This window comes from Budorcas taxicolor, chromosome 9, assembly GCF_023091745.1.
Source record: "Budorcas taxicolor isolate Tak-1 chromosome 9, Takin1.1, whole genome shotgun sequence".
In the NCBI taxonomy this organism is placed as follows: Eukaryota; Metazoa; Chordata; class Mammalia; order Artiodactyla; family Bovidae; genus Budorcas; species Budorcas taxicolor.
Window position 1 is genome coordinate 77,923,937 of NC_068918.1, and position 24,704 is coordinate 77,948,640.

The 24,704-nt window shown below is 37.3% G+C and overlaps 1 protein-coding gene across 1 annotated transcript in view; it reads right to left on the reverse strand.

Moving 5' to 3' along the window:
- Positions 1–1,342: 1,342 nt before the first annotated feature.
- KATNA1 (katanin catalytic subunit A1) overlaps positions 1,343–24,704 on the reverse strand; it is a 32,759-nt gene continuing 9,397 nt past the window's right edge. Inside the window, exons 3-11 of the mRNA XM_052645799.1 lie at positions 23,354–23,511; positions 16,889–17,069; positions 13,783–13,904; positions 12,343–12,448; positions 10,962–11,120; positions 4,770–4,896; positions 4,115–4,249; positions 3,427–3,553; positions 1,343–1,675 (exon numbers count right to left, since the gene is read on the reverse strand). Of these exons, the coding sequence (XP_052501759.1) occupies positions 1,477–1,675; positions 3,427–3,553; positions 4,115–4,249; positions 4,770–4,896; positions 10,962–11,120; positions 12,343–12,448; positions 13,783–13,904; positions 16,889–17,069; positions 23,354–23,511 (1,314 nt within the window). The 3' untranslated portion in view covers positions 1,343–1,476. The remainder of the gene's footprint in view (positions 1,676–3,426; positions 3,554–4,114; positions 4,250–4,769; positions 4,897–10,961; positions 11,121–12,342; positions 12,449–13,782; positions 13,905–16,888; positions 17,070–23,353; positions 23,512–24,704) is intronic.

Sequence of the window (24,704 nt, forward strand, 5' to 3'; positions counted from 1 at the left end):
AAATTGTAACCCATTATTTAAATGGCTTCTTTGGTGGCTCAGTGGTATAGGATCCACCTGCAATGCAGGAGTCGCAGGAAACATGGGTTCGATCCCTGGGTTGGAAAGATCCCATGGAGAAGGGAATGGCAACCCACTGCAGTATTCCTGCTTGGAGAATTCCATGGACAGAGGGGCCTGGCAGGCTACAGTCCATAGGGTTGCAAAGAGTTGGACACGGCTGAAGCAGGCATCATTTAAAACACTTTAGAAGGAAATGACTCGATTTTAAAACCACCTTCAATTTTGGCTATAAATAGGTATGTGTAGTGGAAGGATGATAGGTAGTAAAGGAGTCATTTATTCTGCCTAGCTGTTTTTAATAAGGAATAACAGCCCTGTGTAATGTACTATGTCCATCTTCTGGACAAATAATATACAGTTTACAATTTGATCCTAAAGTCACCCAGCAATTAACAGTTTATTTTTTTATGTCCTTCTTCACTCTCTAAGTTGCTAGAAATCACCAGTTCTAACTTTCAACAATGACAGGGTCTTAGTTCATCCTTTAAGCATCAGCTGGTAGCCTCCTGTGAGAACGGAGGAGGCTTTCACTGGAGGGCGCCGGCGCTGCAGTCAGCAGTTCCCAGCCTGCCTTCTCTCCTTACCCGTGATACCTGAGACCATGGCGAACCACGCGGGCTTCCTGAGGCTCTGTTTTCTACGGTTGGGGTGATACAGAAAGTATTACTTTACAAGGAATTATAAATAGAAATCTTACCTAAAGTTTTATACCATTACTCTATTTCGTTTATTAGTTTATACTTGTTTTTTATTATTTTAATTACACTTTGCATCCATGAGTAACGGGTTAGTGACTTTAAGAGTACAGTGAGCAGCACAAACACCAAGGCAGCAGTGCAGCCTTTCACATGTGGGCAGAAGAAAAGGCAGGCAGGCAAGACTATACAGATGTGTGTGTGTATATATATATATATATTTTTTTTTTTTCTTTTAAATTGCACAGCAAAATGAAGGGGCCTTTAAAGCTCTCTCAGAATGAGGAGGGAAACTGGCCATAACACCAGGCAGGAAGGAAAGTACACTGGGTGTGGTCCAGGCATCACTCAGTTGGCTACTTGTGTAAAAATGTTCAGGGATTTTCAGTTATTGTCTGCCACCTACAGAGCTAGAGCCGGTCTTATTCTTCAGAAGCAACAGCAACCACAGGCAGTGGAAGAGGACACTCGCAGACAGTTTTGCAAGCTAAGTAACAGCACTTGTGCTACACTTGTCAGTGAAAGAGAAAGAGTAATGCTAAAGTAAAACAAGTTTGCTTGTAACTTGAAAAAATTGCCTTTATTCAGAATCATACTTTTTTTTTTCACTCTTACCATAACGAAAGTTTAAAAAAATATATCGCTTGGTGCAATGAAATACTACATTTAATTATTCAAACACTTAATGCAAGGTTGCTCACAGTTTACATGTGAGAATTTAGCATGATCCAAACTCAAATATCCATTTCTCATATCTTTCAATGTCTGCAGCAGAGACTGACTTTGAAACCTTTTTTAAAGCCATTTCAAAATCCTCCATAGTTGTAGGCATATGCATTTCTTCTCTTGAAAGATTTCTGATTTCTTCTGGGGTCAAACCTTCAATACGCCTTCTCATCGCCATCAAGGATGCATCCCTAGGTTTTAAATTAAAAAGACAAAATCCATAAAGTGATGTGTTAGTCAAATAAAAAACTGTGAAAAGATTTTTTTCAGTGCATGTGTTATTCTGTTATTACTTTATTGTCTATACATAAGTAGTACTGCACAGAATCTAGTATTGGACAACAAGGCCTGTTTTTGAGCTGTTTTGTTAGCAGTTAAATCTGAGCAAAAAGCCCAAGAAGTAGTAGAAGGATATAAATGAGGGCAACTGAATTTTATTAAAAGTGTACCATAAAGAATAAGCATCACAGGGACAGGAGAGAAGTTGTTGGCTGGAAAATTAAATGTTTTCTACTGCATGTGTAGGAAAAGCTAAACAATCAAGTGGTCTCTCCTTTCCCCTCCTCTGTATTAGCGCTATTTTTTTTTAAGGAGAAACTTCAGATTCAACTACCTCCTTGCTTTCACCCAGTTTGATCCTTAACAGCAGCCACCATGTGTGCAAAGAGACAGCTACAAAGGGTTTCATACACGCATTATTGCTAATCCTCACATCAGCCCTGCATGGAATGCTTACTTTGGAGGTGAGTAAACCAGTGCAGTCAAGTACCTTCCTAATAAATGTCCAAGCTAATACCGAGATTAGGACCAAAGCTACTTCAATCACGTTTTGAAGTAGAGACCATCTTTTCTTGTTACTGCTATTCCTATCACATTTATGACACTTCACTGAAAATGGGACTGTACCCCCCTCTGATGTGCCAAATCAATCTACATTGGATGACGTCTCCTATGGAACAATATGCTGAATGAATGCGCCAACGTTAATTTTTCTAACCCAGGCACCTGGCAGCAGTCATCGTGCAGACTGGACTCTGCTCAGCCATGCCTCGCTCTGCTTCCTCTGCAACCAAGTCTGACACACCGATATGGCTGAGATTATAAAATTTGCTAAGTCAAAATTGAAGACGGAAACAAATGGAAGAGGAAAATCCACTGCTTTTGAAAGAAATGACTGAACAGAACTAAGCAGGCAAGTTTTAATAAGGCGTGTGCCGCCAATAAGCATCGTACATTCCACAAGCTCTGCCTTCTTCTTTTACTTCTTTTAGCTGTTTTAACCTTGTAAGATGTAGAATGTGGATCAAATTTAAATGACTGTGCTACCCTTTTCACATCAAAGAAAGGAGAACTACTGACAGGAGGGCTGAAGGCCATTCCTGCCTCTCCCATCTGCCTGTCTGGCTGCCGGGGAAGAAAACCAGTTTACATGTTGAAGGAGGAAGCTGGGAGGGGTGGCAATGAAATCCAGAGTGAAAAGCAAAAGGGTCCAAGGTGTCCCAGGGGCTGTTAAAGTGCAGTGTGATCAGAGTGACATTTTCTTTTGTTCAAATGGTTTTAATTACTAGAATGCACACTTTTTAAAGTATGCAAATAAAAAGTTTTAAAACCTAAAACTTTTTTTTCTAATCCAAGACAATGACTGGTTTTCTATCTTATATCAGTTATTTTAACACTACCTTCTTGAACGTGTAGCTTTTAAATGAACCAGTCTTCAGTGACCTACAAGACAGCCACATGACTTACTAGCACCAGCTAACACTAGCTTAATACCAAAACGTGTGTCTCTGACTAGGTTATATAATGTGGGTCTTTATTCTTCATCTATCTTAATTTAGCCTTAAAACTTCATAACAGAAGTTTACACTGACAAAAATCTATGCTTCCTAAAAACAAAACCAGAACCAGAAACAAAAACCTGTACTTCCAAAGTAATTCATACCTGCACACGTTGGTAATGTCCGCACCTGAATAGCCCTCCATGTTTTCTGCTATACTCGCAAGGTCAACATCATCAGCCAATTCCAGCTCACGGAGACTTATTCGTAATAGCTCCTCCCTGCCTTTTGCTATTGGGAGAAACAAAATATAAATATATATAAACATAGCATATATAAAAATATATAAACATATATAGAAATAAATGAATATAAACATAAACATCAACATAAACAATGTTTTATTTTTCTCCAGTCTACTTTAAGAAGTTGTTTTTCAATTCTTAGAGCTCACTTGTTTAAAAAATTTAAGAGCTATTCCTCATTGAATTTAGTTTATTTTTAAATTTAACTTTTTAATTGAAAAAAATTTTTTTAATTGAAAAATTTTTAGTTTTTAATTGAACTGGTTTGTCTTTCAAAGTAAAGTTAATCAATTAATACTAAACTTCAAAATTTAGCAAAACTACTGAAGAGTCAACATGAGGGACTTTCCTGGTGGTCCAGTGGCTAAGACTCTGGCTCCCAATTCAAGCAGCCTGGGTTCAATCCTTGGTCAGGAAACTAGATCCCACATGACTACAACTAACAGTTCACATGCTGCAACTAAGACCTGGTTCAGCCAAGTAAATAAATAAAAAATATATATATAAAAAAAAGTTAACATGAGCTTCCCAATTCAAATGAAGATACCTGATGGTAATGGAATATAGATTCTTTTCTCAAGACGTCGTCTTAAAGCCTCATCAATATCCCAGGGAAAATTAGTAGCTGCCAGAACCATAACCATTTTGGAAGGGTCATCATTTTCAGAAGCACCTCCAACACCTCGAGGAAGGGTAAGAACACAGTAAAAAAGAAAAGAAAAGAAAAGAAAAGAAAAGCTCAAATATTTAAGATCCTCAAATATTTAGCACAACGTTAAAAGCAACGTAATCATCAAGCCTCTTTAAGACTTACAAAACAAACTGGTTACATGTGTGAGTTTGCAGTTCAAGAAAAATGAGTTTTTGTAACATGCAGAAAATATGACTCAAAAACAGATTTAATAAAAAGACTAGTTCAGCAAAACTATGTTAACAATTTTAAAAATTCTTCAAAACCATACATATCCCCCTCTAAGGCCAATTTATCTGCATTTGTTTCAGTTCATGGCTAAGAATGAGATCAGTGTGTATGACAAAAGGTGTTCAGTGAAGGAACAGCCGTTATTTCTGGTGTGTCCCCACTGTCAGCATCCCCAGTTCACTGCTGTCGATCTCCAGGACCTCCTGGCTGGCCCCTGGGCACTGGAGCTGGGGGTTAGCACTGTGAGTGGAGCTTAGCTCATGCTTATACACACGCATACCATCCATCTGAACCAGCAGCTCGGCCTTCACCCTTCTGCTTGCCTCATGCTCTTCAGAAGTCCCTCTGCGGCTGCAAATGGAGTCTATCTCATCAATAAATATAGTAGCTGGAGAGTAAAATCGAGCCTGCAGGAAGAAACCAGGCAACACCAGGTTTTTAATTCCATTTACAAGTAATCTACAGTTAAGCAATTAGAAGAGTGGAGGAGCCTCCCACACTGCAGCTCTCCCTCTTGTCCTAATACTGAGGAGAGAGGAGAAAATTGGAAGAGCTAAAATACAGCTTCTAATACAGACTTATTGTATACTTAAATATTATATGGCAATTTCTATACTGTTCAATACTCTGATTGGCTATATGTCATATAAAATACAGGATTATCCTGTACATTACAATGATATGGATAACGATAGTGGGAAGACATTTATAGATACTGATAAGCATTCTAAAATTGCAGAAAAAATTTTGTTAAAAAGAACCATTACCTTCTGTATTAATAATATCACATAGATTTTTATAAATATTTTTAAATATATTTAAATTTTAATATTTATATGTAAATTTATTTTAATGTAAATATATACAATATTATATATAATGTATAAATATATTTAAATTTTAATATTTTATTTATATGTAAATTTATTTTAATGTAAATATTATATATATAATGTATAAATATATTTAAATTTAAATTTTTATAAATATAAATTCTCTCTAAGGAATTCTAATTAAATTGCCATTTTTCATTTGACTAATACAAGTACAGCTGACCCCTGAAAAATTCAGGTATGAACTGCATGGGTCTACTTACATGTAGATATTTTTCAGTAATAAATACTATACTACTACCTAGGTTGGTTGAATCTGAGGGTGTAGAGGAATTGTGGATACAGAGGGCTAACTGTAAGTTACATGCAGATTAATCTTCACATTGTTCAACGGTCAATTAGAAGAGTCAATTAAAATGGCCTTTTTTTCCTAAGATAAAATTCATATAACAAAAAATTCACCATTTAAACCATTTTAAAGTATACAATTCAGGAATCAGCATATTAATACTATTATGCAACCATCATCACTGTAAATTCCAGAACATTTCAGTGCCTCCCCCACCCAATAACCCCCACTTCTCTTCCCCCAGCCCCTGGTGATCACTGATCTATTTTCTGTCCCTATGCATCTGCCTGTTCTGAACATTTTAAATTAATGGGATCATACAATATGTGGCCTTTGTGTCTGCTTTCTTCTACTCAGCATGTTTTCAACATTTATTTACATTATAGCATGTACAGTACTTCATTCTCTTTAATGGCTGAATAATATTCCCCAACTTTATTTTTGTACCTTAAATGCATTTCTTCTTCCTCAAATCAAAGGACAGGGAAGACTGATCCACTGGTCAGGTATTAACCTAATAAACAGCTGTGTAAGATTCAGTAGTATCACCCTTTTCTTAAGGAGACAGAAGCAGCATTTTATCTATTTTTGTGGTTTTTTTGGTTTTTAGTAGACTGTATTTTTTTATTGGAGTATAGTTGATAAGCATATTATTACAGTAATTAATACTTACTGTTAATCATTTTTAAAAAGAAATATCCACACTTACAGAATCACCACACAAGAAAGCTTGAAATTAAATGATGGCAAGGATTTCTCAAAACAGAGCTTAAGTGAACCAACAGCATTTTAAAAACAGAAGTCCACAATGGCAAATGAACACAACAGACTGGAACATGCAATTGTACTGGGTTCATCAATTCTTCTGACCATGAGGTTACAATCCAGGACCCTCTAAAAGGTACTGTGCTGAAAGACTCTGCCTCCAAAGTACAGATTCACTTTTAGTCTGTTCACTTGGAAAATCCTAATATTAAAATCTCAGTTTCTTTTCTAGTTAAAAACTTGAATTTTAAGTCATCTATTTGCCCCCAAAGGATAATACCATTTTAAATTAAGGTATCTTTTTACTTGGATTTTAGGCACTATGTACAAACACTTCGGTACTTTCTTTTCAAGAAACAGAGGGGGAAGATAAGCTGGATGGAGGGAAAGAACAAAGCAAACATGCAAGAAAATTTGTAATTGAAATTCTAGCTAGCAACCATCAGAACCAAGGACAAAAATCAAATTTCAAGCAAAAACTACTAGCTTTGAGTTTTTCTCCATACTAAGGGTACATAGAAAGGTCTAAATTAAATCAGAGGCTATGTGGCACATTTAAAACCGGGTTTGGATGACCTGGGAAAGTATCATAGAGAGATGTGGAAGAGGACACCAACTGTTTCTGCCTGCACAGCACCCCTTCTTCTGATAAGAGAAGCTCTCCTTTTCATTTGTACATAAATCATCTCTTTCTCATTCTTACTCCACGACTTCAAGTGAGGCCAACCTCTGCTGGAGTCCTAGGAGAGTCTAGGCACAAGCGTATGACTCAAGCAAGGCCAAACACTAATCTCCGGAGTTTTGCTGGAACAACCGAGAAATGAGGACTAGTTCTCAGGGATTACCATTAGGAAAACAAAAATAAGATTTAAACCTCTAATGGCGATCTTAGTCACCATATGGATCTGTCAATGTCAAAGTCAACCCAGAAGTAAAAAGAGCCAAATGTTTAGACAAAAATAATTCCCAAGGACATCTGAATTGCTAGACCCTGTTAGACCTAAAAATCTAAAACGTAACCTGGTAATTCCCAGTTATGTCACCCAACATACTATTCTTATTGTTTAAACTGATTTGATTACTTTTTTTCCCCCTTTATCAGCTGCACCTGCAGCATGTGGGCTCACAGTTCCCCGACCAGGGATGGAACCCACGACCCCTGCATTGGAAGTGCAGAATCTTAACCACTGGATCACCCGGGATTAGATTTCTGACACTTGAAAATGAAAGTTCTTGACAATATAACAAAAAAATATACAGTTAAGTTTTTAAATGTCTGTACCAACTCATATGAAAAACCCTGGACAGATTTTAATAATATTTAAGTGGACTACCCTAGTGCTACAGTGGATAAGAATCTGCCTGCGAGAATCTATAGGGGACAGTGGTTCGATCCCTGGTCTGGGAAGATTCCATATGGTCATGGAGCAACTAAGCCCGTTGAGTCACAGCTACTGAGCCTCAGAGCCTGTGCTCCGCAGCGAAGCCACTGAAACCAGAAGCCTGCACAACGTAACTAGAGAGTAGCCCTCTCATAGCACCCAGAGAAAGCCTGGAACAGCAAAAAAGACCCAGTGCAACTGAAAATAAATAATTTAAAAAACAGTATTTGTCCATGTATGGCAGAAATCAACACAATACTGTAACACAATCATCCTTCAGTTAAAAATAATTAAAAATAGTAATGATAATATTTAAGTGGGCTTATTCAAAATATAGGCCTTAAGCCATGCTCACTTTGAGACATTCTGGTGGGGCAGGGCACATAAGAGAGAGGCAGTCATCTGCAGAGCAGTCAAAACCAAGACATAAGAGGCAGTACAATTTTACTCCTCGAGAGAGTCCACCTGATGAAAAGGAGAAAATCAAGCTGGTTTCAAGGGAGCCATAAACAAAATTCAGAGAGGCAGGAGCTCCAAACTGCAGGCACTGGTTTGTGATTGAACCTCTGATCAAGTGAGCAGCTCAAGGTAGCACTCTCCGGATAAGATTTAAAAGACGGTTAAGATTTTCCTAGACAATACCAGGGAAGCCAGTAAAAAATAAGTTGTTTGATATATTTTATAAACTACAGTATAAAAAAAAATACTACAAATTAGCACTTTGTAAGAGGATTTCCCTCATAGAAGAAAACAGTCCTTTTTCCTCAATACAAAACCCTACCTTATATACCTATGGCTGATTCATGCTGATATATGGCAGAGGTCAACACAGTATTATAAAGTAATTATCCTCCAATTTAAAAAAATAAATAAAATAAATACAGTAAAAAAAAAAACTCCCTAAATTTAAAAAATAATCAAATAATTCTTAAAACAGTAATAGTAAATATTTATGAGTTATGAGCCAAGCTCTATATTAAGCAGCTGAAGTGCACTGGCTGATTTCACCCTCAAAACATTAGAGGTCAGTTCAGTTTAGTCGCTCAGTTGTGTCTGACTCTTTGCGACTCCATGGACTGCAGCACACCAGGCTTCCCTGTCCATCTTGAACTCCCCGAGCATGCTCAAACTCATGTCTGTCGAGTCGGTGATGCCATCCAACCATCTCATCCTCTGTCGTCCCCTTGTCCTCCTGCCTTCAATCTTTCCCAGCATAAGGGACTTTACCAGTAAGTCATTTCTTCACATCAGGTGGCCAAAGTATTGGAGTTTCAGCTTTAGCATCAGTCCTTCCAATGAATATTCAGGGTTAATTTCCTTTAGGACTGATTGGTTTGATCTCCTTGCTGTCCAAGGGACTCTCAAGAGTCTTCTCCAACATCACAGTTTAAAATCACAGCATCACAGCATCAATTCTTCGGCACTCAGCTTTCTTTATAGTCCAACTCTCACATCCATAGATGACTACTAGAAAAACCGTAACTTTGACAAGACGGACCTCTGTTGGCCAAGTCATGTCTCTGCTTTTTAATATGCTGTCTAGGTTGGTCATAGCTTTTCTTCCAAGGAGTAAGCGTCTTTTAATTTCATGGCTGCAGTCACCATCTGCAGTGAGTTTGGGGCCCAAGAAAATCAAGTCTGTCACTGTTCCCATTGTTTCCCCATCTATTTGCCACAAAATGATGGGACCAGATGCCATGATCTTATTTTTTTAATGTTGAGCTTTAAGCCAGCTTTTTCACTCTCCTCTTTCACTGTCATCAAGAGGCTCTTTAGTTCCTCTTTGCTTTCTGCCATAAGGGTAGTGTTATGTGCCTATCTGAGGTTATTGTTATTTCTCCCTGCAATCTTTATTCCAGCTTGAGCGTAAACATTAGAGGTAGGTCCTAAATTACTGTCCCCTTCTTATAGATAAAGCAACTGAGCAACAGGACAGGAATTCTCCCATAGGTAGCTAGCTGGGAAAGTGACGGAACTGGGATCTAAACCAGGCCATCTGACTCTAATGGTCCCATACTTAGCCATTCATTCTACTGAGCTTACATTTGTAAAACACCAAGTTATTCTGGAATACTGGTAATTTTTTCCCCTGAAGAGAATTTTTCAAAATGATTTAAGAGGTTCTCTATCAGACACCTACTGTGGGATGGACTATTAATAATCCATATGAACCTGTCAGAATTTACATCCTGCCTTCTGAATTATCGCAGTTGAAGGAGAAAAAAATGGGAACTGAAACAGGAAGAAGCCTTTACAGAAAATGGATAACATTAAATTGTAAGGGTTTTTGTTTTGTCTTACTCTGAGACAAAGAAGGAAGATGTGGTATAATGTTAGCACGATCATCTAAGATTTTGGCCACCATGACTAAGAATATAAATCTTTGTCACTATTTATATGATAAATACAACTCTGTGTTCATGCATATAACTAAACAATTTCTTAAATGAGGTAAGACGGAAACAGTTAAGTGAAACTTAAAGTCCAAAGTCTAAAAGTTATTGAATTCAACCCACTCAATCAGAACTTGTTGAATTATATTTCGTCTACTGATACTCAAGATGAGTGGCAGTGGAAGAAAGAAAAAGAAACTCAAAGTAAGAAGCAAAGAACTGAATTCAAAGATTATGTCATTAAACTCCAGGTATTTGATAACAGTGAATAGATCTGAGGTAATCTCAGTTCCATATTTACTTGTGATTTTCACCTTTCCCCATTATTTACCAATACTGAATTTACTATATTATAACAAAGCCTGGCTTAAAAAACATAATAATTTCACATTCCTAAATTCACATAGCAGCAGATCAGTAACACGGATCCCATAGCATAAGCATGTCCGTAAGCTAATAGACAGTCATTCCTCCAGAGAAAAGGAGTCAAAGAGAAATACAAGTAATTCATGTTAGTAAAAAGTTTCTAAGGATGGAAGAGCCTGGCAGGCTACAGTCCATGGGGTCACAAAGAGTCGGACACGACTGAGCAACTTCACTTTTTCTTTTTCACTTTCTTTCAAGGGCACAGGAACCATACCCTGGGCACAAGCGTATCCTGCCTGGCGATTCTACACCATGGAGTTAGTTACAATTCATATTCTTCCCTTCTAGAAGTAAAGAATCATTAGAGTTGTCTCAAGCATTCACCATTTCGAACAGAAGACGAACAAGCTTCTCAGACTCTCCTCTGTATTTGGAAGTCAGAGTTGATGAAGAGACATTGAAGAATGTTGTCTTACATTCCGTTGCTACTGCCTTAGCAAGGAGGGTCTTTCCTGTGCCAGGTGGGCCCACCATTAACACTCCCTGTTGGGAATATAACAGTGTCAGCAAAGGGTTTATCTGCTGTTGTTCTAATTCACAAGAATTCCATTACTAAGAATCAGTCTTCAACTAACTTACACATAATACTGAGATAAGTAAAAGGCAAAGATAAACAGAAGGATATTTTATCACAAATTTACTTTTTGCATTACAAAAGTAAGGTAATTACACATTATTAAAAATTTGGAACTAAGAGATGAGAAAAAATATAATCCATATTATAGTACTGATACCATACCCTAACACAGGTACCGTAGGATCTAGATATATTTCCTGCTAGTCCTTTTGCTCAAACAAATTAGTTGATTTTTTTTTTAACATGGTTGTACTCAAGGTAAGTCTAGAATTTTGTATCTTGCTTATCACTTAACATTTCAAGAATTCCAAAAGACAAGTACAGAGTGAGCCATTAGCACATTTCCCAAATCCAAGAGTTTTTTGGACACTTTTCTGATCAGCACGTGACTTTTACAAAGCACTCATTAGGGATTCCTTGGTGGTTCAGTTGTAAAGCATCCACCTCCCAATGCAGGGGCCACGGGTTCAGTCCCTGCTCTGGAAAGATCCCACATGCTGCAGGACAGCTAAGCCCATGCACCACAACTGCCACGCCTGTGCCCCAGAGCCTGGGAGTTCCAACAACTGAGCCTGAGGGCTGCAGCTACTGAAGCCTAAGCACCTTCCTAGAGCCCGTGCTCTATTACAAGAGAAATCACTGCAATGAGAAGCCCGTGCACCACAACTAGAGAGCAGCCCCCTACTTGCTTCATCTAGAGAAAGCCCACGTGTAGAAATGAAGACCCAGTGAAGCCATATATAAATAAACTTTTTTAAAAAGGAGTACTCATTAGATGCAGATATGTCTTATTAATTTCTTAGGAACAATTCCAAGAAATACAGATACAAGTTCTGCAACACAACATGTAAAATGGAGTATTTTTGTATTTAGGCAACTTGTTCATATCTGCAAATATACGTTCATTATAAATCTGCTATGTGTGTATCTTTTCCAAGATCACACTGCATCTGTTTCCTATTCTGGAAACCTTGCAACAGTTTTTCGTCTGAATAACACAACATATTTAAATTTTTCTGTACCTGCTCTACGTCCTACTCCCCCTTCCCTCAACACAGGTAAATACTGGCTCTCTACACAACACATTTGCCGTTTGCTTTGACAATGCTGTTACAGTAAGAAACTTACTTTCCATGGTCTCCTAATGCCTTTAAAGAATTCTGGCATCCACATTGGTAACACCACAGCTTCCTTAAGCAACTTTTTAGCTTCTACTAAATCAGCAATATCATCCCTGAAAGAGAAGATATTTGATTAAAACCTTAGCTCACATATTTGATTCAGTGTAGTCATTCTTGAGAGTCACTGAAAGCACATGATTTTATGTTGCTGACAGAATGTGAAGTTTCTTCCTAGGCACGTGTGAACTAACACATTGTGACAAGGTTTCTGCCACACCAGCCAGTATATAGAAAGGGCACAATCTGAATCTTCAAGTCTTGGCAGTAATGATTTTCAGCTTGGTGAATGAGAACACAGGTCTATAGGCCTACTCTTTATTATTATGCCATCTTATTTTAAATTTCTGTTCTTAAAATGCTCATTCCATAAATTCTGTAGTTTAGAAATAATGAGCCCACTAAAAAACACAAACAAACATAAGAATAAACATAGCACAAAGCTATGTAATTCAGCTGCTTCGCCCCCTACTCTACCAAGAGGTGGACAGCAAGGTTAATAGAGATTGCCACGAAATCATCACCAACAACGAGACCACCACCACTACTACAACTACCAGTACACATGGCATGATAATATATTATGATATATGACATGATAATATATTTTAAAATATCCCCCAAACTATAAGTTTTAACAAAAAATATATAACTGAATGTGCCTAACTTTGTGGGAAATGGAACTTTAGAACTTGTGATAAATTATAGTTCTTTGATTAGATATAATATTTATTTTTTAATAATTCATTGAAGTATAGCTGATTTACAATGTTATATTAGTTTCAGGTATACAGAAGGGTGATCCAGTTAAACATACATAGAGTATCTTCTTTTTTTTTTTTAAAGATTCTTTCCCCTTATAGATTAGTACAAAATATTAAGTATGGTTCCCTGTGCTATATAGTAGGTCCTTGTTGGTTATGTATTTTATATATATCAGTGTGTAATATGTTAATCCCAAACTTCTAATTTTATAATATTAATAAAGTTGAGAACCACTGCTCTAAGTAATAGGATATAGGAACAATATGTATTTTATAAACCTAAAGATAACCAGCAATACATATGCATAAGAATGACTGCCATTTTACCTTTAAAGACTGTCTCAAAAAGAAGATGAAAATTTTGTGATCTTGTTCACATTCTGTACACAGGATTTTTAAACTTAATGAAATTTTTATTATTATTTATTTCATTAAATAAAATTTTTAAAACAAAATTTTAAACTTTTAAATTTAAAATTTTTAAACAAAAACTGGTACAGCCTGAATCAAAGTGAAGTCTTTCATTATGTGTCTTCCAGTTCTATCCTCAAAGACTGATCTTCAGCGCATGCCCATTTCTGTTCCAAAAGAGCAACATCCAATCGTTTTGCTGTGCTATAACTTACCATCGAACATTGGGATTCTGAGAAATTATATCCCTTTCCAAAGCTTCTACTAAGTCCTTATCATACCCAGTACTATCAAATTTATTTGTCTCTGGTTCTGTAGCTGCAGCAGGTGATTTGTTCTACACAAATAGAGGAAAAAACACATGAGCTTATGATGACCTCAAACACTGTATTTCATTTCTATGAATCAGAAACAAAGATTGGACTCAAGTGACATTTTTATAAAACTTAATGTAACAGTACAAGTAATAAGGACAGAATCAAAGACTGTTAACTCATCATTCTACATCAACATCAGAGTTTCATACCGAATTTTTATTTTTCTGTAAAAAGTATGACAATGGTGTTAAACAAAAATATTATGCATATAAACTGACAACAGAAAAAATTAATATTGAGATAAATTGTGGTCACTAGTGAATATTAGATATGTATATTTATCTCAAAGCTTTAGAAGAGATAAGGTTAAAGACAGATGGTTTCTTTAGGTAAGATAATAGGTCAATCTTTAACACCTACTCAGTTCCTACTGATGCTCCAAAAACACCTTTTGATTATTCCCATATTCCCCCAAGAGACACCTCAGCCCTTAGAAGAGATTTCCTCCCATCCTCTGTGATGTCAGTCATTAGGGCCACAAGGCTGCATGCTAAAGCACTCCAAGGCACAATGGCAAACTCACAGGACACTGCAGGATATCTCAAACTTTTGAGAGAAACACAAGAACATCTATTTGAACACTGGGTGGACTGCCAGCTCAATGAAACCTAATAGAGAGCCCATAAACAGACCCACACAAATATTCCCCCCAAATTTTTGAGAATGGTATAAAAATTTTATTGACATATATATTATTTATAATGTATTCTGCTGCACGGAGTAGTGACTCAGTTATACATATATGTATATTCTTTTTCATATTCTTTTCCATTATAATTTATCACAGGATACTGAATATAGTTCCCTGAGCTATAATAAATCCTTTTCAACAAATGTTGTTGGAGCAACTGAATATGTATGGGCAAAAAATGAACCTTGACCTAAGCCTCACACTTTACATAAAAATCAACTCAAAACAGATCATGGAGTTACATGTAAAACATAAAATTATAAAAATTTAAGAAAAAAATTTTTAAAAATTGGGATCTAGGGATAGGCAAAGAGTTAAGAACTTGACAGCAAGAATACAGTCTATAAAAGGAAATACTGGACTTTACCAAAATTAAAATCATTTGTCTTGTGAAAGATCCTGCTAAAACAATGAAAAGACAAACTACACACTTAAAATCTGCAAAATGCAAATCTGACAAAGAACTAATCTCTAGAATATATAAAGAACTCTTAAAGCTCAACAGTAACCAAAAAAAGTCATTTGTATAATGGGCAACAGACCTGCCCATTATAGAAGAGACATTTCTCTGAAGAGACTTGGTTCTGTGCTCTTACTTCCTTTTCCTAACTCAGCTTGCACAGCGACTGTTTAGAAGAGCAGACTACCTCAGCACAGACTGTTGGACTGCTGAGAAGGACAGCCCTGGGGACTGCACATTTGCTATAACCCAGTTTTTACTTTGCCCAGGTGGTGTGCAGGGGCCTTTTGGTACAACGAGCCAAACAAATGATCGGTGCTTTACCATTTCATAGACTAGGTATGTGCCTCGGTCAAGGGAGTGGGGAGGTGGAAGAGAGAGGACCGAAACTGAATTCTTAGAGCCCTATCTGCTTCTTACTGCAAGGGCGCGTAAGCACTCAAATAATATTAACTAGCACTGAAATCTCGGTTTATAAAGCTCATTCCTCACTAACAAGAACCAGGGAACTAACAGGAACCTTGTTTCCTGGAGAAACAAGGGTAAATACAGGAGGAGCCTGGAACACTCTATTTTGTAAGAGAATGGTGAGTACATGTTAAAAAGACTTAAGATCCAGCTTCAAGGGTCTCCTGCTCCTCAAATCTTGGACAGTTTAAGCATCAGAAAGATAGTAACAAATTTTAATTCACTGAATAAAATAAGAATCCATGAGTCCATACAGATAAAATTAAATAAAGGGGAAGAGATAGAGCTTTTTCTTACAATTCAAAGTCAATTAATTGAAGAAGAGAAAATAGCATTAGAAAATGATTTTTCAATTGTCAGAGGAATAACTGATTCAGGCAAGAACTCCTGGATGCCGAAACAAATAAAATTTTGATGAGAAACAGGATATTTATATAATCTCAAAAGTATCTCCCCACAGATGACTATAAAGGGAAAGAGTAACTTTATAGTGGAGAGACTTGGCAGAAGCCACCCTAACCAAGTGATCCACTTTATCACAAGTAACAGAGTAATAAACATCCTGTGTGCCTCCTTATATGATACGCTGAGGAGAACAAAACTTCACTTCAGTGGCACCCCTGCCAAGAATGCACAGCCTTAATCTAATCACAAGGAAACATGAGGTGAACCCAAACCGAGGAACATTCTACAAAATAACTGTAAAAAGGCCAAAAAAGATAAAGGCTGCGGAAATGTTCACATTAAAAGAGGCTGGAGAAACGTGACAACCAAATGCAGCATATGCTTCCATACTGGGTCCTGGCACGGGGCAGGTGGGGGGAAAAGATATAAATGACATTATTAGAGTAACTGGCAAAATTTTATAAAAGTCTGTGGATTAGATAACAGTACTGTATCAATGCTAAATTAATGATTTTTGGTCACTGCTTTGTGTTTGTGTGAAAAAAGTCCCAGTATTTAGAAAACTGACACTAAAATATTTAAGGGTAAAAGGGCATGATTTCTACAACTTACCTACGCTCAATGCTTCAGGAAAAATCAAGTATACTGAGAGTAAATGATAAAGCAAAAAGGGTAAAATATTAGTAACTGGTAAAAATGGGTAAAGAATATGTTTCTTTACTACCAAGATAGAAAGTTACAAAAAGCAACCAAAAATATATGTTGAATACTGAGTAGGAAAAATCCTATCCCAGGTGCAGTGTGACTATGGTTTTATTATAGTAGCAGATTTAATTCCTAAAAATTATTAAAATTTGTACAGTCTTCATTTTTAAGGTAAATAAATAACTTTTTAACTTATAAAAATCAGTAACATTTACCTTTTCTTCTCTTCCTTTATTCTGTTCTTTCTTTTCCCGACTACGAACAGCTTTCCCTCTGTCATTGTGAAGATTGTGTGTGGATGGACGGTGAATTCTGACAGCTGTACTTGGACGGTTACCCTGTGGTTTAGGGTCGCTGTACTGAGAAGACTGGCGTTTTCTAGGTCCTGGTGATGGTCTAATCAAAGCCGAGATCATAAAAGTCATAATCAACTCTTGGAGTTGGTACAAATATAGATGAACACACACAGTGTGTAACTCAATTTATGACTCGAAGCAATGGCAATAACTGAACACAAGACAGAACTGCAGGTCACTGGAATCTAAGATCTAGCTCTGAAACTGGACATAACTGTCTGTGGTGCAGTATGGTCATACAGCAGAAATAACAGAAGGCAAGTGATCATCACCTCGCTTTTGAAATGAAACACCTGTTCTATATCAAGGATAAATGAAAAAATAGCCTGATTCTTGAAAACTGAAAACAGAGCAAAATAATCAAAGAAGGGAGTTTTATCAAAAGAGAAAGAACAAAGCAAGGTGTAGAAATCACATTTATGTACTAACATACACACAGCTTGGTACCATTTTATTTAGAATATATCATAGTTCTCATGTTTTAATTAATAAAATTTAATCATTTTTCCATTAAAAAGAACTGATACAAGCACTGGCTATGAATAGTTACAAGAAGTCATGTATGGTGCTTTGCCTTTATGTAGATCACTTCACCTTTATTTTTGTGGCAGAACTGAGATCTCTTAAATATTTATTAGGCTCCTACTATTATGCTTCTAGACTTGGCTGGGGTAAGATAAGCAATAAAAACGGTAGGGGAGTCCTGTGCTCAAATACCTCAAGTAGAGTTAAGAAAGAAGATACACAAGACTAAGCAAATATACCAGAAACTGTGAAAGAGACCTAGTGCTGTGGCAATGGGAATGGCCTCTTGAAGACAGAAAGCAAACTGGATCTGGAAACATCCTTCCCATTTAGGAGTTGACCTAAATAAATAAGATGGTACAACTGCAGATAAGAAAATGCATGAGGAAAAGCAAGAAAGCAAGATGAGCTTAATCTACATAAAGGTCATAAAGACACAAACTGTAAAGATACAATGATAAACACTAAAGGATGATACTGGAGCATCCCTGGTCCAAGAAGATTCCACATGACACGGAGCAACTAAGCCTGTGCCCTGTGACAAGAGAAGCCACTGCAAAGAGAAGCCTGCACACCACAGTGAGGAGCAGCCCCCACCTGCCACAGCTAGAGAAGCCCGCGCACAGCAGCGAAGACTCGGCGCAGCCAAAAAAATGCATCTTTTTTGAAAAGTGAAAAATGAACTAAAAACTAACTAAAAAAGATGATACTGAACAGATAAGCTGGTTCAGTAAGTAGATCTAAATATCACCAGTTCAAGAGGCTTGGCTGTTAGCTGACTGTCACTGATAAAGGTTTTAGAAAGACCAGTCTCATAATGAATAAGATAATACTGATGAAAGAATCACAAAAAGCAGGGAGGAGTTATCAAGGCATAAGATGAGAGCCTAGCTTTCAAAGTGATGACAAAAGTATAAAAGACACACTGTGAAAAAAGATACCCCTAGGTATCTTTCATACTGAGAAATGAGAATTTGGGAGGATGATAAAGCCAAACCAATGTACTGATTTTTGTGAAAGGAATGATGGGGGTTCAATTTTGAATTCAGAAACCTGGGTAGCCAAGTAGGGATACTGTTTTAAAATATATATTTCTCCCCTTTAAAAAAAATAGACACTGAAATATATTTCAGTAATAAAGAATGTGAAAAAGTCACCTGTGTGTGTGTGTATGTGTGTGTGTGTGTGTGTGTTAGTCACTTAGTTGTGTCCAGCTCTTTGTGATCCCGTGGACTAGAGCCCACCAGGATCCTCTGTCCACAGGGACTCTCCAGGTGAGAATACTGGAGTGGATAGCCATTTTCTTCTCCAGAGGAACTTCCCAACCCAGGGTTAGAACCCTGGTCTCCTGCATTGCAGGCAGATTCTTTACCGTTTGAGTAGCTCAAATGGTAAAAGTCACCTGTATCCCCACTATCCAGAGTTAACCACTTAACAGTTTATTTTCTTATGGTTGCCTTTCATTTAAATAAAACTGGAACCGTAATACATAAATATTCCCTGGAGGAGGAAATGGCAACCCACTCCAGTATTCTTGCCTGAGAATCCCATGGACAGAGAAGCCTGGAGGGCTACAGCCCATGGGGCCACAAAGAGTCGGACACGACTAAGTGGCTAACACACACATACATACATATGCTCATATTTTTCTCTACTCATTATATCATGAAGCATTTTTAGTATCCTTTCCTGTATCATTACCTCATACATGACTTTTAATGGCTAGATGGCAGTCAGTCACATAAAATGTACCACACTTAATCTATTTTTTGGGGGGGGCCAAACCTCGTGGCTTGCGGAATCTTAATTCCCTGACCAGGGATAAAACCTGTGCCACCTAGAGTGGAAGCAGAGTCCAAATCACTGGCACACCAGCAAAGTCCCTTTATCCACTTCTTACTGCTATTCATTCATTTGAGAAATAATTTACTGAACTATTACTACTGACAGGCACTACTTTGAATTCAAGATAAAAATTAAAAAAAAAAAAACTTTAATAAAAGCCTTTACTCTCACAAGTTTACACATCAGTGTGTATGGGGGGGCAGATGGGGTTTCAATGAAGAAATAAATAGTCCATCAGATGATGCTAAGCGCCATCTAAGAAAATATAATAAAGAAGGGTAGAGGATATGGAATGATACAGGCAGGCTGGTCAGAGAAGGCCTTTCTGAGGCAACATTTAAGTTGAGACTTAAAAGAAATGCGAGAACAAGCCATCACACATCTGAGCTGAAGGAAAGCTGAGTGCAGAGAACTGAAGTGCTTGCATCTGACTTGCTCAAGAAGGCAGAGCTGCAAGCACTGAGGCCACAGAGGTGGTGGGAGCAGGGTCTCCCTGGGTGGCACTGAGGGACATGCTGAAAACCCTGGGTTTTATTCAGTGAGATGAGAAGATGTTTGAGGGACTTCAGCTGCTTTTAAAAGAATTATACCTAATGGCTTTACGCTATTTTTAATCGTTCCTCTGAAAGCCTTCAATGAACCTCCTTGTACAAACATGTTTGTGCACAGCACTAGAAGAGAATGCAGGATTGACTGACTCTGTTCCTAAAATGGGATTAAAATTTAGGCGATGTCACGGTTACAATCCCCAACAGAGTTGAAAGAATAAGCTCTCTTAAGCATGAGTACAGATTAAGACTAACAGAAAAATAAGGAGTTTTGAGGGATATTCAGCTGAGGAAGTCAAGTTAAATAAATTACAGGAAGAAACAGATGTAGCAAATAAAGTCAAAGAGGAGGACTTTGTAGCTAATAGCTATCCAGGGCATTTAAAATCAGAGACCAAACAAAATATGGAAGAAAGCCAGAAGCAATAAAGAGGGACCCTACAGCTCATCATTATAGACTTTTCAAGATGAAAAGCTCATTTAACAACTTTCTACTACCCCAAAGAGAGAAACCTTCTGCCTCCCCTTGTTAAGACTGTGGCAATCAAACAGTTCACTAAATCTGAAATCACCTGAATAATCACTGGGCACATCTATTCACTGGAAAGTTCTTATCAGTAACTGAGAAAGGAGTTATGGTGCTGTTACAGACTGAATTTTTGTATTCCTCCAAAACTCATGCTGAATTCCTAAACCCCAGTGTGATCATTTAGAGTAAGGAAGTAACTCAAGTTAAATAAGGTCATAAGGGTGAGGTCCTGATCTAAGAATCAGTGTCCTTATTAAGAGACACCAGAGAGCTTGCTGCTCCCTCTGCCATGTGAGAATGCAGAGAGGAGGTCAGCTACTCAGGAAGACTCCTCACCAGAAACCAAACTGGCTCGCACCTTAAGCTTGGACTTTCTATAGCTTCAGAACTGAGAAATAAGTTTCTGTTGTTTAAGTCACCCAGTCTGTGGCATTTTTTTATGGCAGCCAGAGTGACTAATACAAGGGCCAAATGATGATTCTCCAGAAGGAGGGATAAAAAGAAAGTTAAGCAGGAGTAAAACATATTTATAGGCAAGATTAAATAAAAACACAACTTCACTCATCTTTTATTAGTTCTACTTTGGAAATTAAGAAAAAAGTAAACATAGATGTGGAAAATTTTTCAATTTATTTATAATAAGAAAAAAGGGGTTAACTATTGTAGGTTATATCCCTTAAAAGTACAGCAAACAACCCTTTAAAAACAGCAAAGAATAGGGTCTAAGATGGCTTATAAATTACCTATGTTTAGGTAACTATAAAGAGCAAGTTACTTCACCTATCTAAGCTTAAGATTCCTCATCAGAAATTGGGGCTAACAGTTTAGTACCTAGCTTCTAAGTCTGTTTTGAGGATTAAATAATATATGTAAAGCAACTGCCATTGTACTCAGCAACACAGTAAATGTACAGCAATTGTTTACTGCTGCTGCTAAGTCACATCAGTCGTGTCTGACTCTTAGCGACCCCATGGACTGCAGCCTACCAGGCTCCTCCATCCATGGGAGTTTCCAGGCAAGAGTACCGGAGAGGGGTGCCATTGCCTTCTCTGCAATCGTCTACTATTAGGATTAAAAAAAATGATACAAAGTTATATATTATGGGTATAGCACAACTACAATGATGAGAATAAACAGTGTATAAAGGGCTAGAAGTTGCACTAGGATGACTGTATGATTTCACCTCTACTTTTATGAATTTTCCCGTTTTTCTTTAATGAGCCTACTGTTGTAGTCTTGAGGGTTTTTTTTTTTTTTAGTGAATTCTAAAATAAAACAGAATACACACACACACATATATAAAAATACTTAAGAGTAAGGGTAAAATGTAGTAAATATTCAGAAGGTATCACCGTCAATAACAGAATATTAGTACTTTTATCTGGAGCTGAAGAAAATGAAAGTGGCTAAAAACAATCAATGCCCAATTAGTCAATCCTAAACTGGAGGAGAAACACTTCGGTACAGTACTTCTTCAAGTGTGATCCACCAACCACTTGGATTAGAATTGCCTGCAGATTCCTGGGCTCCCCTGCTATTATACCAGACTCTCTGGGAGTGAAATCCCAGAATCCACATTCCAAATGAGTTCCCCAAGAGATCTTTATGTATGCTAGAGTGTGAGAATGACCAAAATGGCAGCGAGTGCTAGCTTTGTAACCACACACATCAGGTTCAAATCTTAACTCCGCCAGGTACTAGTTTTTTGATAATGGGGAAAAGTTACCTAACTTCACTGTATCTCAACTATCTTAGCTGAAACACAGAGAAAATATAATTAATTATTTGGAAGGCTTATTGTGAAAAATAAATAAAATAACATGTGTATTCTGTATTAGTGCTCAGAACCACATGAGTACTCAATATCCAGCACCTGTCATAAAATATAGTCAAGGAGTAACAGTTGCAATGATAGAATCTTAAACATCTAAAAAGCACCTGAGCAATGTTTTAATGCAAGGCTCTCAAACTGGTTAAGGGGCAAAGAAACTGAAAGTCACTGTTCTTTGTAGAATGCTATTTATACACTGCTGCTGCTGCTGCTAAGTCGCTTCAGTCGTGTCCGACTCTGTGTGACCCCATGGGCTGCAGCCCACCAGGCTCCTCCATCCCTGGGATTTTCCAGGCAAGAGTACTGGAGAGGGTTGCCATTGCCTTCTCCACTATTATACACTAATATATTTAAACACACTATACAAACTAGGAAATCTATTGTGTGAGTAAAACAGATAAATGACATCCACTTGCACTCCTGTCAGTTAAAAAAATATGCAGTGGATCTAAGCATAATTGCTCTTTTGAGCATTTCAGTAAATATAAACTTTCACTAATCATTCACTTACTGGCACCAGGTAATAGGAATCTGGAAATAAAAATGTCAGAATAAAACCTACAATTGAGAATATTTTATCTTTTTTTCCTGTTAACTAAAAAGCCCACTTTTCAATTTTAGCAGCAGTGTAGCCTGATAAACAGCAGTGTTCTGTGATAGCTTTTTGAGAACTACTGTTTCAGTCTAATTTCCTCAGTTTACGTAACAAAATCTGAGGTATAGAATGGTTATATGCTTTTCCCAAAGCTACAGATAGTGGCAAAGATAGAGTTACAGTCCAGATATTTCAATCTCCATCCCCATGTTCCTTCCAAAAGGTATATCTCTACTACTTTGAGCTCATTCACAAAATAATATGTCTACCTAAATTTCATTTACTGAAATGGGTCACAGAATCACAAAATACACAATTTAAGTTACAAACGGTATTGAAAAAAACAAACCCTCTCCCATTCCCGTCTCTCAGCCCCTCAGTTCTCCTCCTAGACATGACCAATGTAGTCAGTTCTCTGTGTCGGTTTGCTTCTTAAAGAGCCTCCACTTACCTTCGTTCGGCAGGTACAGGCAAGGACCAGACTTCTCCCTCAGACGCTGGAAGCTCGTGTTGTGCGGCTTTTAATGGAGTGCTGTCTAGTTTAAAGCTCTCTAGTGTTTTCATGATATCCTTAACATGTTTCGCTTCCACATTTATTTCCTGCCAAACCTAATTTCAAAGGAGAATATGGTTCTTTAAATTTCTATAACTAATAAATCACTGCCAAATTAAGTTGGGCCATTTATTAAGAATGCTGCTGTTGCTGCTGCTAAGTCACATCAGTCGTGTCCAACTCTGTGCAACCCCACACACGGCAGCCCACCAGGCTCCCCCGTCCCTGGGATTTTCCAGGCAAGAACACTGGAGTGGGTTGCCATTTCCTTCTCCAATGCATGAAAGTGAAAAGTGAAAGTGAAGTCCCTTAGTTGTGTCCGACTCAGCGACCCCATGGACTGAAGCCTACCAGGCTCCTCTGTCCATGGGATTTTCCAGTGGGTACTGGAGTGGGTTGCCATTGTCTTCTCCGATTAAGAATGCTAGAAGCCTCCATTTTGACATCAGATATCCAGGAAACCATACCAAAATGTTTTGTTGAAATTTTAATAATGGTTCATAAATTCTTTATTTTTAATTACAAAATTAATTCTGATAAAATGAATTAAGTGTTCTGGCTAATTAGGCCATTGTTACTGACTTATAATGATGTGCATTATAAATCAAAGTGCATAACAAATTTAAAAGTTAGCTGTACCTTTAAAGTTCGGTAAAAATATTACTTCTGCAAGTTGTGCTTTGATGGTTCTTATGCTACTTAACTGACTTTAAAAAGGCTCATCAGAATTGACTAATTTCACAATTCACTAATGGAATGCATCCCACAGGTTGAAAAAAAAAGCTTCAGAAAATAAATGGCTCAATTTACATACAACCTATATATATATATATATTTTTAAAGCTGCCTTGACAACTTTAAAATGATATCTATTTCATATATATATATACACACATATATATATGAAAGAAATGTAGCTAGCAATGTTTGGTTTTAAAACTAAACGATTTAAATATCCTTTCTTTTTCTCTGCTTTGTTTTTTAAACACATTTAATCTTGGCATTTCCCTGGTGGTCCAGTGGTTAACACTTCCCTTTCCAACGCAGGGGGTACAGGAGTGCAGGTTCAGCCCCTGGCTGGGGAGTTAAGATCCTACATGCTTTGGGGCCAAAAAATCAAAACATAAAACAGAAGCAGTGTTGTAACAAATTCAATAAAGATTAAAAAAAATACACTCAATCTTTTATCTATATTTATTTTTGGCCATAGCACGTACCTTGCAGGTTCCCACAGCAGGGATTGAACTTG